This window comes from Micromys minutus (genome assembly GCF_963924665.1).
Source record: "Micromys minutus genome assembly, chromosome: 16".
NCBI lineage: Eukaryota > Metazoa > Chordata > Mammalia > Rodentia > Muridae > Micromys > Micromys minutus.
Genome location: NC_137985.1, coordinates 36,527,823 through 36,544,991, shown reverse-complemented (window position 1 = coordinate 36,544,991; position 17,169 = coordinate 36,527,823). Strand labels below are relative to the sequence as shown.

The 17,169-nt window shown below is 52.7% G+C and overlaps 1 protein-coding gene across 1 annotated transcript; it reads left to right on the top strand.

Moving 5' to 3' along the window:
• The first annotated feature begins 382 nt into the window (after positions 1 to 382).
• On the top strand, positions 383 to 15,966 carry OAF (out at first homolog). The gene is made up of 4 exons (XM_080930328.1): positions 383 to 901; positions 12,968 to 13,102; positions 13,849 to 14,029; positions 15,221 to 15,966. The coding sequence occupies exons 1-4, from the start codon at positions 638 to 640 to the stop codon at positions 15,484 to 15,486; spliced, it is 846 nt and encodes a 281-aa protein (XP_080786454.1). The 5' UTR covers positions 383 to 637; the 3' UTR covers positions 15,487 to 15,966.
• Positions 15,967 to 17,169: the final 1,203 nt, after the last annotated feature.

Genomic DNA, 17,169 nt, shown 5'->3' with positions numbered 1-17,169 from the left:
TGTGTCAGAGAAACTAAAAGACTATGCAAAACCTCTGAAAATCCGAGCCCGATTATTTCATCCACGTGGCACCAGAACAAGCCAGAAGGGGTGTAGGGGGCGGGGGCGAAGAGTCACCCGTCCCGCCCTTAATGGGAGGAAGGGATTTGCCCGGAGCGCAAACTCTGGACAAGGCCCCGCCGGTGACCGGGTGCGGCGGGAGGGAGGGATCTAGAGAAAGCCAGCCTAGGCCACAAAGCCGCTGAGCCGTGGTCCCTAATCCCCGCCCCTCTCTGGGCCACTGCGGTCCCTTTAAGGGCCAAGAGGTGCGCGGTCTCTTTAAGGCAGGTCCTGGTGGTTTCTGTTTTCTGAAGGAAGTGACGGGGGGTGGGATTGAATGAAAAGTGCTGAACGGAGTCCGGAGCTCAGGAATCGGGGCGGCTGGGGGACACGCACAGGGGGCGCCGTCCGGGACTCGGGGTGCGTGGCTGGACGCGGCCCACGTGAATTCGCAGCACGTCGTGGGGGGAACCTCTGGATTGAGTCTCTCCTCTCGAGGTGGGGACTGCCGGGGATCCCCGAACCGGACCCCCAACTTCGGGCAAACTTTTATAGGCGCGCCTCCCCTCCCCCACGCGGCGCGCCGGGGGCCCCGGGGATGCGGCCCCCTGGCCGCCGCGACGTCCCCTCGGCGCGCCCCGCGCTGCCGCTGCTGCTGCTGCTGTCGCCGCTGCTGCTTGGGGCGCCGCACGGCGTGGGCGCGGGCAGCGGCGCTCCGGCCGAGCTGCGGGTCCGTGTGAGGCTGCCCGACGGCCAGGTGACTGAGGAGAGTCTGCAAGCGGACAGCGACGCCGACATCATCAGCCTTGACCTGCGCAAACCCGACGGCACGCTCATCTCCTTCATCGCGGATTTCAAGAAGGTGAGGTACCGTCGTGGGTCCCGTCCCCACCCACCACGGGGGGCGGGCTCGGGAGGCTTGCGATCCTAGCTGACCGGCGTCCCAGGCACCCTCAAGCTTGCAGAAGAGAAAAGCAGTGCCGAAAGAAAGACGTGACTTGCCCAAGGTCACCTCTCTAACTCGCTGCCCACTTTCTAGCACCCAGATCTGGGTCTTTTTTTTCAGTGAACTCCTCTAGCTTTTTGATGCTTGGCATCTGAGTAACCGAGGCCCTTCTCACGCACGGACCAGCTTCTGTGCCCGATTCCTCCTCAGCACGCCGACAAAAGTACTTATTAACAAGGCCTCCCTTCTTGCCACAGCCTCTGTGACTAAAGGGAAAAACCCACAGGTGACATAAGGACCTTGGCTCCCCCTCTTGCTGTGCGGTGTGGAGTTAGTTTTCTTTCCTCGGCTGTACTTGGCAAGGAAGTGGTTTCAAGACCTCCAGCCTTGAGCACCATTCCAGGGTCGCTTTCCCTGCAGAGCTGTCTGCCCTTGGGCCCTCCCAAGTCTGGAAGCAGCCCAGCCCTCTCCTCTGTTATCTGAAGGGTTGAAAACACTTGGAGCAAGAAGACCTAGGAAGAGCTGGGGGAAGGGGAGAAAATGGGGAGAGTCCCCTCATTTGGGAAGGGTTGTGGGTGTCCCAGCCCATGCCTGACAGGAGTTGGTGAAGTCCACAATTCTGCTGCCCCCCCCCTGTCTCTCTGTCTTTCTCTGTCTCTGTGTGGGTGTGGTGTGGTGTGTTGGTGTGGGATGGGGTGGGGTGGGGTGGAGAGAGAGAGTGGATGCTAAAGTTATCAGGAAATGAAACTCCAGGGTGCTGAGTGACAGTGACCCAACAACAGAAAGATCTGGAGGGAAAAAAAAAGGTGACCACCACCCCTGTCAACCCAGGAGCCTAAGACAGGAGGAATACAAGTTGAAAACTATCCAGGGCTACAGAGTGAGACCTTATCTCATGGTTGCGGGGAGGAGGGTCTTCTAACCATCCACTCTCAGCTCTACAAGGAGGCCTTGCATCCCTCTGTCTCCGGGAAGAACAGAAGTCAGAAATATCCAGGACCAAATAACCATCCCTCCCCTTTGCTCCCTCTCCATCTCTCCCCTCCATTCTAAAACTGAGAGTTATTTGGAGACCTTGGCAGGAGGGGGGCAGAGTCTGGGCAGCCAGCTAGGGATCCTGTGAGCTTTCCATAGGCATGGGGGGGGGGTGGAGATCCAGTGTAGGGCTGAGTAGGGATGAGCCCAGGCCCAGGGAGTCATCCTAACAGAGGACTTTGCAGAATGGTAGCCCATGCTTGTCACACAGGCCCAAGCTGGATTCTTGGATGCAAATAGGGCCAATGTTGGTTACCCAACACATTCCCTGCTTGCCCAGCTGAACTTTAGGAACATTTTATCTGCGGTGTTCTGGGCAGAATCAATCAGGAGTAGCTATCTGATCTCCCCTCTAAGCCTCTGACCTGAAAGCCAGCCACAGAATGTGCTGTTAGTTTCCCACAGCCCAGTGGCCCTGTGCTGTGATCACCCTGGAGCCTTAAAGAAAGATTTATCCATCCCTAGGCCAGAAGAATGATAGCCAAGCTGGGTGGGGCGTGAAAGGCTAGGAGTGGAGTGGAGTGGAGCTTTTCTAGCCTCTGGCTACAAAAGGTTGTTACTGCTCTGCTCTGAAAGGCAACCAGGAAAGAAAGCACCTGGCTATCACAGCCATGGAGGTGGGAGACTGGGATTGGACTGAGCATGGGGTGGGGGACATCTGGCTGCTCAGATGGGGGGACATTCAGAGTCGGTGGCAAGTGCTCCCTTTAATCCCCGTGGTGGCTCAAACCTTCACCCTGTTTTCCAAAGTCTCCTTTGCAGGTTAGCCTCTGACCCAGAGCTGGCATCTCACACCGGCTCAATTTCATGCGGGCAGGGGTGGGGGGAGTAGAAGGCACAGAACGTAGAAAGCCAGCTGTCAGAGTTCGTTTGTGGCCCGGGCCAGGGTGGAGTGGGGTACACAGAGACTGGGGAGGACAGCATGTTGCCTCTAATGGCCAGAGCCACTCTGCCTGTCCTTCCCACATGCTCACGTCTCAAGGCCTCTACCCTCAAAGCCTTCGTTGGTTCTGTCTAGAAGTAATGATTTTTCCTGTAGAAAATGGTTTTGTGGTTTTTGTGCACCACGCCCATTAGGGAGAGGCTTTAGGAAACAATCCTGAATCTTCTTGGGAATATCAGTGCTTGCAATCTGGTCACCACTGGGAGACTCGGTACAGGCTGAATGAGGCAAGTCTGATTGACCACCTGTGAGCTGGTCAAGGAGGTCAACCTCCATCCAGATGTTTGATCTGTCTGGGCTTTCATTTCTTTATCTGTAAAATGGGTTTACATTGGCACCTGCCCTGAGGCCTTGGGCAGAGCTAGCTGAACCTGGAGCACATCGAATAGGTATGCCCTCTCTGGTGCTGGTGCTTTGTGCTTGGGACACAGTGAAGCCCTTAGCTAGCTCCAAGGCTGGCTCACCCCACTTCTCAGCCAGCCTCCTCCCTGGTCAGCTTGGATTAAAGAGGCTGAAGGGTAAGTAAGAGATCACAAAGAAATCCCACATGGAACCTAGGGAAGGCTAGAGTCTCTCCTTGCCACTTTTCTTCCTGACTTGGAGGCATGGTCTCCAAATAAAAGCCAGACTGACCTTGGCCTTGAATTCCCTGTATGATTCAGGTTAGTCTGAAACTTTTGTTTGTATCTTTTCTTTTCTACACAGTGTCACTATGTAGTGTGACAAAACTTTTTCTGGGAAGATGCTACACACAGGTCTATTCAACCCCAAACAAGAAGCCTGGGACAGATCAATGTATCAATACCACCAAAGTCCAGCTTGGTAAACCAGTGAGTTTTCTTGGAGTACTTACAGGCATATGAATGGGGGGTTACTTATGGGAGCAGAAATGACTCAAAGCAGATACATTACCAAGGCCCACGCCAGCCTTGTTGACCACTCACAAAAGCATCTTCACAGCCTGAAGGCAGCTCAGCAGATTGGAGAGTGTCCTTTCAAAGTTTTAAACCTCTTTCAGGTAGTTTGTCTGGATTTTGTCTTTCACAAACCTAGGCTGGTCTGAGCATCTTCTTTGAAGCTTGGCTTTTATTATTTATTTGGAAAGGAAGGGCATAGTGAATCAGGTCAGTTCCGGGGACTTCCCAAAGCTCTTTTGAGTTGCTTAACTTCCTGCATTAGGAACTTCCCTGCAAGATAGAATGTTTCAATCTCCCCCCCCCCCAAAAAAAAACAACTTACACAAGTCTAGCCTGGACCTCTTACCTGACTCACAGTCTCAAGAGATAGGATCACAGGTGTGAGCCTCCACTAACAACCACCTTCTTCTGGAAGCTCCTGAACCAATGGTTAGCCAGCTCCTTCAGGGCAGCAGTCAGCCTTGGTCTAAGCAAACGTAGGGCTTCAGTGATACCTTGAGCAGGAATGGTCTTAGCCTTTACACAACCCCTTCCCAGCCCTGCCTTCTTCCCAGGTAAGTATTCCTCACCTTGCCTGCATCCTGGCCCGAGGCTGGTAAAGCAATAGAGCCCGGACCTGGCTAGCAGATCCCATGAACAGCATGGAATGTCCTGTGTCACATGGCTGTCCTGTGTCACCTGGAGCTCTTCCTCAGGCGAATACTCACCAGGCTTCCTGAGCTATCACTGAAAGAATGCTTGCACACCATGGCTCAGTGACTTTGAAGAGTCACCTGGGGAGTTTGCTGGGTTTCAACACCAGCACTGAACTCACTAAATCAGGACATCTGAACGGGAGAGCCAGGCAAATGGGGTTCTTTAAGGAATGTCAGGGGAAGGTAGAGTTTGACATTGAATGTCAGCCTGGGCTACCTCAGATCCACTAAAGAGGGTGGGGGTTTGTGGATGGGGCTCAGTGGATAGTATTTGCCTATCATACAGGAAACCCTGGGTTTGATCCTTAACACCACAAAAACTGAGCATGTTTGCACATATCTGTAATCTAGCACTCGGGAAGTAGAGGCAGAACAATTAGTTGCTCAAGGTCATTCTCAGAGACATAGTGAGTTTAGAACCAGCCTGGGCTACATGAGGTCCACCCCCCCCACAATAATGTGTTAGTGTTGGTTCTAGGTATTGAAGCCAGGGCCTCTTGCATGCTGCTGCTGAGCTTCATACCCTACCCTCTCCAGCCCACAATGTACGATAAGCAGCCATTCTACCCTGGGCCTAAATCAATACGCCCTCTACCTAGGAACTCTCACTCCTAAGTAAATACAGCAAGCAACACTCTACACACGTTATCATCCAGGCCCTACATATGTAATCTGACCTGCATGTGTATAGCCATTGAACATAGTGATAGCAGGTATTCAGCCATCCCCACTCTGGCTGCTTATCTGACGGCCCTCTGAGTTCCCTCCCCCACGTTGGTATCTCTGACAAAGCTCTCTGTCCCCGTCTGAATGTCCAAAAACAGGGGAAGGAATGAATCACATCGAAAGCTGCCTGGTTTGGGGATGGCCACAAGGGGAAGGTGGTACTTTAAGATATGAAGGAAGTCATGTGTGGCTGCATCAGGGTGGTAGGGATAGAAGAGAGGAGGGGAAAAAGTGAAGAGGAAAGGGATCCTGGGGACCCATGGGCTGGAACCTGTGAGGGAATGCCAGCATCAAGAGCCACATAGTGCTATAGCTCAGCTTGAGGTTACTTCAAAGGGACAAGGATCCAGGGAGATTAGAAACTTGCTTCTAGTCCTGGGTACCAGTGGTAAGTGCAAGCCAGAGGAAAAAAATCATCCAGAAAACACCAGACACCGTGTCTCAGATCAAAGGCAGGGGTCTTGTGGGATGTAGCCAGTGAGGACCTGCAGTATTTACATGGATACTGTTCCAAGAGAGTGTCACATCACAGGTATAGGAAAAGAGGAGAAACCTTTAAGGTCCTAAATCTTACCTACCCTATCTGTGTTGGGCCCCCTATAGTTTATGGCATGGAAGATAAGTAATGGGTTGGAGAGCAAAGGGCAGTAAAAGTGTGTGTGTGTGTGTGTGTGTGTGTGTGTGTGTGTGTGTGTATCTGTGTGTATACGCACACACTCGAGTGCATGTGTACACACGTTTGGGTGGTACATATGCATGTGTACATGTTTGTGTGTATACACTTGCATGTTGTAGGCCAGGGTTGCTATCAAGTGTCTTCTCCAATCACTTTCAACTTTATTAGTTTTAAGTCAGCGTCTCTCACTGGACCTGGAGCTTATTCAGCAAGGCTGGCTGACCAGTACAGCTTTAAGAACTCTCTTGTTTCTCTTCCTGCCCAGTGCTAACATTATAGGTGTATGCAACGGTGCCCTGTTCTTTACAGGGGGTACTGGGGATCTGAACTCAGGTCCTCATGCATAACATAGCAGGCAGTTGGCCAACCGAACCATCATCACCCAACCCCCTAGAAGTGCTTTTTGAGGAAGGGGAACTTCTGGAGCACAGAACATTTTCTCAGGAGTTTTCAGGAAGTAAAGAGACCAGGCTGTATAAGTGGGGCTCTTGTGTCCAATTCTAGTCTCTCCTCCATATCTGAGGAAGTCCTCCTTGGGCTGGGGTACAAAGTCTTGCCTGTGGTTCAAGTGTGCTCCCTGGCCTATGGCTAAGTATCTCCTACCCCTGATAGAGATGCTATGTCCAGATGGAGTCCTATCCTGTCTCTTGGTGAAAACCACCGCCTGGAGCCAATGGCGTAGCCTGCTAGAAAGATTGCTGAAGGAAGAGGAGTGGAATTTGTTCTTGGACTCCTCAAGTTGAATAGTGGGTAAGCTTACAGACACTTACGCCACAGGCAGGCAGGTGGGGGACCCAACCTAGAGACCCAGACTACATAGGTCCATGGCATCCTTCCCCGAGAAGTCGCTCTACATCACACGTGGCTCAGTCATCTGCATCGCTGCACCACGAAGCACTCTTGCTTCATCCTGCAGATGCACAAACCGGGCTTGAAAGTGGCCTTGGTGACAAGATCTGACAGCTGGTGGTGACCCAGGATTAGCTCCCAGCAATCTTTGTGCCACCTTCTGACTAACTGGGCTACTCTAGCTCTCTGAGTGAGTTCCTTCCAAAGAGATGAAACACGCTGTGGAGAGGCATTAGGCATGCGGGAGAACCCGAGTGTACAAGAATCTACAAACACTTTATATGCAGTTGGTATGGGCTGTCTCCCAGACTCACAATTGCCAGGAAATCCAGACTTCATTCCTCAGCAGTGCCGGGGGTGGTCCTGGAGGGGGAAAGATCAGGCTAGCTTTGAAAATGGGTACCAAATACTTCCAGTTACTCTCTGCATTCTTAATTAATTAATAATCGCTATTCACTAGCTGTGTGGTGCCACATGTTACTTAGTGTCTCTGAGCCCCGGCTCTATGCCTAGGTTTCATTTCCTAGGCAGAGTGACCGAGGGGGATTTTGCAGAACAAGAGACCCATGGAGAAGTGTAGTTCCAATGCATGCCGTCAAGCAGGCCCTCCGCTGCATCTCTCCATCCCCACATGTAACTGCAACTTTCTTTTTCCTGCACTAGCGACCATTTCATCGCTAGGGGCTTCTGTCCTTTAAACTGGCAAATGTTCCTACCTGTCACTGGGGATTCAGATGAAGGATAGGGGATGAGGGAGGCTGGAATCTAAGTGAGAGAAAAGCATGACGCCCTGTGTCAGGAGCCCTGAGTCAGCTAGACAGTGGGGAGCAGTTGATCCACATAAAGCCTCACATTGTCCCCCTGGGGCAGTCGGGGTGGTGGTGACCTTTGGGATTTGGCTGACAGAGCAGGAGGGGCTGTTAGAAGGGCTGGGGACTGGCAGTGAGGGCTGCTGGTCCTGCCTAATAGTCATACTAACCCTATAACAAGAAGCCTCTGTCCAGGCCTGGATGAGGTCTGTGTATACAGTGGGGAAATGCATGAAGTCTTCTGTAGCATCCTGGCTCTGGGTTGAGTGCATCCTGAGAAAGCTAGGCAGAGCTGCAGAGGGCCTCCTCAATCAACCGCTAGGCAGCCTGGGCAGGGAAGGCTCTAGCTCCGCAGTCCCCAGCTCCACCCTAGTGAAGCTGGCCCCTGTCTACGTGAAGCAGTCCCAGCCAGGAGCAGAGGAATAAATATTTAGATTGGCCCAGTCTGGGCCCCAGAGTCACGCGGTCTGGTGATGAGAAGGAGACCGAGATGACAGCATACTCCCAGGAGGCAGTGAGCCCCAACTGTCCAGTAGCAAGGGGGCTGGGGCTAGCAGAGGTGGGGGTGGGTACTGCTTATGGAGGCCCTGGAGCAGTGAGTGGCCAGTAGCCTCTGGCCTGGGCTGTGCCACATACGCACACGCATGTGCACACATACAAGCACACACACTCACACACCAGAAAGGCAGCTCTGTTCCTCGGGCCCCCTCAGTTTTCATTTGTTCTGTAGGGGAAAGTGTGGTAGCTGCAGTGTCTGAGACTAAGCACCTAGCTGCCTGAAACCCCAGGAAGCTTCTAGAACACGGATCACAGCAGGACATCCTGAGGGCACTGGAATCTGGGAGCCTGGGGAGATAAGGGGAGCTGAGATGTGTGGCTGAAGGGACTGCTTGAGGAGAGTGGCTGGGCTGTGGGTGAGACTGAGCCAGAGCCTGCTGGGTGTGAAAGTGGAACCGGAGATTCACAGAAGGAGGGGTCACAGGAGGCCAAGGAAATGTGGCTAAAATAGAGGGTGTGGGAGGAGGGATGTTTCATTGTGGAGAAACTGAGGAAGAGAACTCAGCTGCTGTGTGTGTGTGTAAAGGGAACTTGTCTGTGAGAAGCTTGAAGAACAGCAGATCTGTGTGGAAAAGATGGCAGCCTGTGGCCTGAGGGTAGGGAAAGCTGGGATAAGTTTGGGTGTATCAGCCCAGACTAGATTTGATTTGAGAATATCCCAGTAACAGTGGCCCAAGCGACACAGCGTGTTCCCTTCTTCCCTGACCCAGTATGAAAGGCAGCTATGGAAAGGCATGCTGCTCCTGTCTTGGCCCACCACAGGTCGAGGCCTCCCTCTACAGTGTTGTTTCCCTCCCACAGCAGGAAACACTCCCTGGGCCTCTCTGGGAAAGCGGCCTGGAGGGCCCACACAGGGTGTCTCCTGTCACGGGTGTTTTTCCAGGACAGCTTTCTGTCATCATTTCCTTGTTCCTGTGGAATCTCCTCAAAGCTGAGCCAAAGAATCCCCTCTCTGGGAAACACAGGTCTTGAAAAAGGTGCACCAGTGTGGGGAAGGCACAGAGGAGGGTAATATCCATCCCCACCGAGTGATGCAGAACCCTGGCCCGAGAGGTGGGAGGTCCGAGTTTCTAAGCTGCATGACCAGTAAAGTTCCTTGCCTCCGGATCCCCTCTGGAATGCAAAGAGTAGATGTTGGGCTAGTGGGCCTGCAGAAGTGCACCCCTCATCCCCTCTCCTATGGCCAAGAAGATAAGGCTTGGAGATTGAGGAGGCAAAATCCATTCACTTAGCCAGTGAATATGGGGCCTCTGCCCTGGGCTAGCTCCTGGCTTCCACATACATAGGCTAGAGCCACTTGCCTTTGGCCCCAGAGGGCCTGGCTGAGTTGTTGCCTGGGCAGAGGCAGTGCAAGGACAGTGCTTGGCTTTAGAGTCAGTGAGTACTCTCCCGGGCACACTCAAGTGTCAAGCTGACTTTATACCAGCCCTAGGCTCAACCACCATTGGCTTCCAGTAACCTTAAAGTAAAGCCCAGACTCTTTAGCTGGTTCCTAGACCCTAAATCCTGCCCCCGTTTCAATCTGCCTCTTCAGCCACCTCCCCCTACCCCCACCCATCGCTGCTCTCAAACCTCCTTCCTACTCTTGCTCAGCTGTCTGTGCATGGTTAGGCCTTTCTGGAGCATGCACCGTCTTCTAGTGGGCAGGGCTATGCTGCCATGAAATGTGTTCCTGACTTGGAGGATCTGAGAAGGAAGGAAAATGAGGCAGACAGGGCACTGGGAAGGTGGCTCTGCAGAGCTGGAGGTCCTAACAGAGCAGGTATGCCTGCGAGCTGAGGCCTATGAAGGGCAGACAGATGGGGTGGGGCATCCGCGCAGAGTCAGAGGCTTGCAGAAAGGTCCAGGGAGTGACCTGCTCATTTTGGAAACTGTGTTTTAATGTATAAGTAGCACGGGATGTCAGCTTCTAGAGGCTCTATCGTGAAGACAGTGAGAATTCTTAGAGGGCATTAAATGCGCCCATGACAGTTAAATGGGGGATGTTGGGATGTACTGCTGCACTCCAGGCTGGAAAGACCTGTGTTCTTTACACTGACTCAGTGCCCTCAGTGTGGGGAGCCTTCCCATCCTCCCTCCACTCCTGCCCCATCCTCACAAGGACAGCTATTCCCTTATCTGTCCTTCGCCTCCACAGTAGTCAGCATAAACTTCAACTCTAGGCCTTTCACCCTGGCGCTGATGCTGATTGTATGAAGTCAGCCTTCCTGACCTCAGGCGTCCTTTAATGACAGGGCCCTTGGACTTGGCCACTCCAGTGAAAGCCTTACCTCGGGGATTGCCACTCGGTGCCATCCTGCTGATGTGTGCCAGCCTCACAGGGGTCATCTGACCCACCTGGGCCTCAAGTCCATATAGAACCATCTTTACCACATCTTGGGCCTAGAGTAGATATAGGAAACAAGGGATTGCAACGTCAGGAGAAGCTCCTGCATGTGTTCTGAGCTTGGTTGGGTCTTTTCATGTCTCACAAGGCAGTGCTCTTGCTGGACTTGTTGGCAAGTATGGAAACTGATACTCAAAGACTTCGCATAGATTCACTGGAGGTTACACATGGTTACTGGCCAGAATCAGCAAGGTCAGGGTCCAATGCAGAGAGTCCTGGCTTTTAGCATTCTATCTTAGCTATATGGTCAAGCCTGCCTGTGCCTTAGTTGCACACAGGACTTCAGCAACCTTCTGTGACCCTATGTGGCCTCTTCTGCTGTGTGCCCCAGCCTTTCCTTATGGGAAAGGGCCCTGGGAGAAAGGACTTTATGGAAGATTCCCAGTTTGGGAGTCCCAGCCCAGACCCTAACCCTCTATTCTCTGCCAGAGGTTCTTGCCCAGTTGTGCCATCTGTCTTGGACTTTTGACAACATCTGGGCGAGTCATCCTAGGAGACTCCAGGCAAGGAGAAGGACTGGGATTTTGTGTGGGATCCCACCTGACAGAATTGTGCCTAGCAGGAATGGGATCTGCCACCAGCAGATCACCCTCCATTGTCCCCTCGGCCGACCCAAGTTGCCGGAGGATCAGATGGCCCAGGCTGGCAGGACAAGGAGATGCCAACATAGTCACCCGAGAAGGGATTTCCTGTCTAGGGGAAGTGGGTGTTAAGCCGATCTGACTCACCTTCCTTCCAAGGCTCTGGGAAGAGGAGCCTCACGGAACTTTTCTCCCCCAGCTGGGCCTCAATTTCTCTTTTCTAGGATATCGCTCTCCACGTGCCCATCCCCAGTTGTTGCATTTAAAATAAGTCGTTATATAAAGCCGTCTCTAGCAAAGGCAGTGAGAGAGATCCCATGTAGAGTTCCGGTGCTGGCGAAATCTATTAGAAGATAATTAACAGGGCAGTGGCGAGACATGCCATTAAGCCCAGCACTGAGGAAGCAGAGGCAGCAGATCTGAGTTTGAGGCTAGCCTGATCTACATAATGAACTCCAGGACAGTCAGGGCTACATAGAAAAACCCTGTCTCAAACAAAACAAATCAAAAAAAAGGAAAATGGGCACTTGTTGCAGATCATCCCTGACATTCGCTGGTCACTGTTACCTCTACTTATGGTGCTGAATACTGTTCCCTTCAGGTCATCAGCTCCACCCAAGCCTGTCATCTGATACATGAGCTGTCTGTCCCCTGTCACAGTGAGGCTTGGGAATGCCTGGGGCGGCTCACACATATGGCCTAATGGTGCAGCCATCAGCTCCTTCCTGTACTGAGAATCCTAGAGAACAACACTCTGACCCTGTTCTTCAAACACTGGACCCTAGCAGTTCTACAGTAATGAAGGGGGCTGCTAATGAGGCAGCCTAGGGTACAATGAAAACTCTAGGTAAACATCATCTACCATCTAGCATCATGGCAGAGCTGTGGGCTTAGGGACCAGGAAGGTTCCCAGCCATACTTGCTGAGCTTAGGGTTACCCCTTCTCCCCCACCCCCTGTGTCAGAGGGCTCTTCCCAGACTGAGACCTCTTCTAAGTGGGACCTACTAGCTTCCTTCTCTCCAGCAGAATTAGGAAGGCACTGTGGTTGGCGAGATAGAGATTGGCAGTGGGGGTTGCAGGCGGATGTAGCCAAGGGTTCTAGCTGCAAACAGACAGCAAAAACTGCCTGAGGCTCTGCCCCCTCTTCCTGCCCCAGCCTCCCTCATGCATACTGTGATTCAGACTAGGAAGGAACCACTGGCCCATTGGTCATGCCGTAGGGAAAGGGGAAGTGGAGAGGAAAGGGGAAAGGTGAGCCGGTCCAGTCTTGGAAGGCAGCAACAGCTGCAGCCAGCTGCCTTTGTCTCCTCAATCCCTGATGGGGTTAGGGGGCTAGGGCCAGGCTGAATGCAGAATACCCAGGGCTTTTCTGAAGCCCTCCCCCAAGAGCTACAGAGTAACAAAGTCAGAGAAAGCTCTGGAATGTGTGCTTGTAAAAAAAAAAAATGTAAGTAGTCTCCCCTCCTCCCTTGGTGCTCTGATTAAGGACTCTTAGGTCCCCACCAGGGAAGACCATTAGTGATAAACAAGGATATCTTTGAGATTAAGGTCTGTCGGGTCAGAGGGTTCTTTGGAAAAACCTCTTCTGGTGGTTCACTTTGTCAGTTTTCCAGAAAGCTGTGGAAACATTTGAGGTGTGATCTCTGACGTCCCCGGGATGAATGGAAGAGATAAACAGTTGGTTATCTGAGGAAGGGGGTGTCTTGCCGGGCGGGCACTGGTACAGCATCCAGGCCTGTCTGCTCCAGGGCTGGACTGGGGCCTTCCCCTCCCGCTGGTCTCCATCCTCCTGCCCTTCCCTCTCAGGATGTGAAGATCTTCAGAGCCCTGATCCTGGGGGAGCTGGAGAAGGGACAGAGTCAGTTCCAAGCGTTTTGCTTTGTCACACGGCTGCACCATAATGAGATCATCCCCAGTGAAGCCATGGCCAAGCTCCGGCAGGTGAGTGCCTCTCCCTGGCCAGGCCTGACCCTGGGCTCCAGCCTGATAGTTATCCTGTCAATCAGGGACCTCCCAACCCCCCACCCCCTAGATCTTCCTCCTCACCTTCTCTTAACACTCAATCATGGACAGTCCTGGTTTCCTGACTTGACTCCTGAGCAAACTGGCTACAGAACCCCAGATCTCTAATCTGTACCATGGCCCAACTCTCAGGTCACCCCAAGTGTGGAGATAGAAGGACTGGAATCAAACATCACCTGTCCCCTGCCCCTCTTTAGTGGCACTGGACCAATGACCTTGCTTTAACGCCTCATCCTCCACATTGAGGACGTACATAGGTTAGAATCAGAACTCATCCGTGAAAGTGTGTCGGTAAACACTCTCTGCAGCCCTTCGACCCACTGACCTGCACAGACCCCTCCCTGGATTTCTGCTTTCCGTAGCTTATCTAAGCTGACCTAGACTGCAGGCCTGCCTTATGGCATCTTTCCCTCCAGGGCATCCATCCTGCTCAGAAAGCACCCAACCCACACTGTCACGTACCCAAGAACAGCTTGCCCAGCCTACCTACCTTATTTCCCAGAACCACCTTGAAGTTGCCAGAAAGCCCCCCAGAAATTTAAGAAGCAAAACCAAAAAGGCTTTAAGTGCCTCTAAGGGTATCGGTTTCTCGGGTTGGGCTGGGTTTCCCTCTGCTGCCTGAGAAAAGCGAGGGCAGTGTACACGTTCCCACCTTGCACCTACAGAAAAACCCCCGTGCAGTGCGGCAGGCTGAGGAAGTGCGGGGTCTGGAACAGCTACACATGGATATCGCCGTTAACTTCAGCCAGGGGGGTCTGCTGAGTCCTCATCTCCACAACGTGTGTGCTGAGGCCACGGATGCCATCTATACCCGTCAGGAGGATGTCCAGTTCTGGACAGAGCGAGGTCAGCTGGGAACTGTCCCGGGGTGGGCAGAAGGGGAAGCATGCGGGTGGGGGAAAGACCTCGCTGAGTGATTCTGTGCTATTCAAGAGAGAGCTAGAGCTACTGAGTGGCTTCTGGGATGGGCCCCATGGACACCTGGTTGCTGTAGCCGGTAGTGGGTAGATCTGGACGGCACTAGTGAATGTCAGTGTGTGGTCATGAGTGCCAGGCGTTCTGGGGGTAGAGGGGGGATGGTGAAAACCCCAAGGTAGACTGCAATATGTAAGAAAGACTTCCCGGAGGAGGTGGTGCCTATGCAGCTAGAATAAGAGGACTCACAAAAGACAGCCTGCTAGGTCCTGTGAAAGGCTCGTCACCATTCTTATTCCTACACGTGATGAGGACACACATGTCCCGTAGGCCTGTCTGCTGGGCACCTCTCAGAACACAGCAGCTCACCATCCCTGGTGCCAGCATCTCCCCCAAAACCGTCAGGGGCTCCTCTCACTTCTACGGGGCCTCTGTGCAACTCTACTGGCCCCTCTCCAGGTCCCTTTGCTAGGACTGTCAGGTCCTCTGTGTACGAGGGACAGAGAGATTCAAGCTGCTTGCTCCTGGGCCTTCTGCCCAGCTAGCTGCACATGAAGAAGCCTGCCCCTCCCAAGGCAAGGCTGGACTTTGTGGTCATTCCCATAACACACCCGTCTCCAACACATCCCAAAAGAAGGCACAAGCCTGACGTTAGTACCTCAGAAGCTGTTCCGTCCCATGGTCGCTAAGCAGAGCCCTGACCAGGCCCCTGTCACTGCCCCAGGACTCCTCGCAAATGTTCTTCTTATGGTCATACCCACTCTGACCCTGTTGTCCCACCCCTGCCCTGGTGCCATATCCTTTAGGTTGTTTGTTGTTTAAAGCATTGCTAGCCGTATGATCTAGCATAGGCTATGAAGTCAGGTCTGGTTTGGGTCCTGACTCCCCTTTGACTGTACAATCCCAACCACATCAGTAAACTCTGAACCACTTCCGAATCCCTGGTACACAGTAGAGGCTCAATGCATGAGGATATTGTCATTTAATATATCCCACTAGCCTAGCCTCAGGCCCGGGGCTCATCCAAGTTCATCCCCAGGGCAGCCTTGGGAGGGGTGACAGGAGAGAAGCTATCCTGGGCTAAGGTGCTCCCAATTTCTTCACGCTTGCCTTTTCCCCCAGGTGTGGACAGCTCTGTGTTCGAGGCTCTGCCCAAGGCACTAGAACAGGTGGAATTACCTCGTTGTGGACAAGTTGGGGACCGAGGGAAGCCCTGCGCCTGTCACTACAGTCTCAGCCTGGCCTGGTACCCTTGCATGCTCAAGTACTGCCACAGCCGTGATCGGCCAGCGCCCTACAAGTGTGGCATCCGGAGCTGCAGGAAAAGCTACAGTTTTGACTTCTATGTACCTCAGAGGCAGCTGTGCCTCTGGGATGAAGACCCCTAACAACAGGAGACAGAGGACCAAGGATGGATGCTTGGGCCCACAAGTTTTTCACTGACCGCCAGAAGACGTGGCAACCCAATCTGAGCCCTCAGGTCTCTTCCTGAGCCTCTGGCTCTGAAGCCATGGCCTCATCTGCATGACTGTGAAAAGGTGTCACAGTGTGGGCAACTTTGAGGCAGCCAGCCCTGGTGCCTACCTGTGCTGCTTTTGTGGAACTTGTTCCGGAGGCATGGCCCCGTAGCATAGCTTCTCACCAGCAAAGGAACCAGAGAGGGACAGCTGGGGCAGTCGTGCCTCAGCTCTGTGTCTGGTTACAGTGCCTTCTCTCTACTCTGGGGGCAACGGGGAGCAGGGATACCCCCAAGACCCAATTTGTGTGCCTTTTCTGAAACCCAATTTGGATACTTCAGTGGGCACCGATTCTTCCTGCCTCCAGACTGAAGTACTTTGGCAAGGTTCTGGGGCAGGGAGGGAGCATGAAGTATGAGGAAAACTTGAATTCCAGATTTTTAATACAAAATATTTATCATTTGTACCAGAAATAAAAGTCTCTAAGTTTTCACTCACCTGATGACTCCAGCCTAGGCTTTCTAAGAGAATTTTGTCCGATGCTGCCACCTTGTGTCAGAAATGTGCCATTACATAGTGCCAGTCTGGGCAAAGCAATTTTCTAAAGCTCCTACTGTGTGCGCTCTGAGAGTCCTGTGCTTAAGATGATGGAAGAAAGGAACTGGGAAGGACTCAGTAGATAAGAGTGCATGCTGCTTTTTACAGAGGACCCAAGTTCAATTCTCACATCCACTTCCAGGGTGGGGAGGCTCATGAACACCTTTAACGTCAACATAATGGGGGTCTGCACCCCTTTTATGGCCCCCAAGGGCTCACACGCACAAGCACACACACACACACACACACACACACACACACACACACACACACACACTTATTTATATGATCCCCAGGGTGTGAGGATGGCTCAGTGATGAAGATCACTGGCTGCTCTTCTGTTCTATGCCCAAGACCCACATGGTAAGTCTGATGTCCTCTTCTGGCCTCCCAGAGTACTGCAAGTGGCACTCATCCGTGCCAGCAAAACACCAGAGCTTATACAAATAAGTTACATAAATAATGAGGCTAGGACTGAAGGCGTAGCTCATTTATAGAGCATTTTCTCAGAATTGGCAAGACCATGGACCTAATGTCCTGCACAACAGAACAACAACAAACAACAAAAAGAACAGATAAGCCAGGGAGTAGCAGCCAAAACTGGCAAAAGCGGCCTTAGAACCAGACATCCAGCATCCACATCTGGGCCCTCACTGAGGTCATGGTGCTGACCGGTAGTTCCCACACCCAGGAGGCAGAGGCAGAAGGTCCTTTGCAAATTAAAGGCCAGCCGGAGCTGCCTTGCAAATTGCAGGCTGGAGGCAGCTGTACTTACTTGGGAAGACTTCATGGAAGAGGCTAGGTGTGGGCTGAGGCTCAAGGACAGTGAGTTTAGCAAGGTGAAGGCCGCAGAGGTTTATGGGTAACAGCCCCTGACTCCACAAAGGATCCAGCTCCTCAGGGAAGAAGAGGCAGACTGAAACAGTCTTCAAAGGCCTTAGGGAAGGAAGCAGCAGAGAGCAGAACTGTCCCGTCTATCCCATGCCTCTGAAAAAAGATTGTCTCCAGGCCAGAGCA

Excerpts from the sequence above, each read along its gene's own strand:
- OAF (XM_080930328.1), top strand. The coding sequence starts at position 638 with ATGCGGCCCCCTGGCCGCCGCGACGTCCCCTCGGCGCGCCCCGCGCTG. Across the intron at positions 902-12,967 it reads TCATCGCGGATTTCAAGAAG|GATGTGAAGATCTTCAGAGC; the intron begins GTGAGGTACCGT and ends CTTCCCTCTCAG. Across the intron at positions 13,103-13,848 it reads CCATGGCCAAGCTCCGGCAG|AAAAACCCCCGTGCAGTGCG; the intron begins GTGAGTGCCTCT and ends TTGCACCTACAG.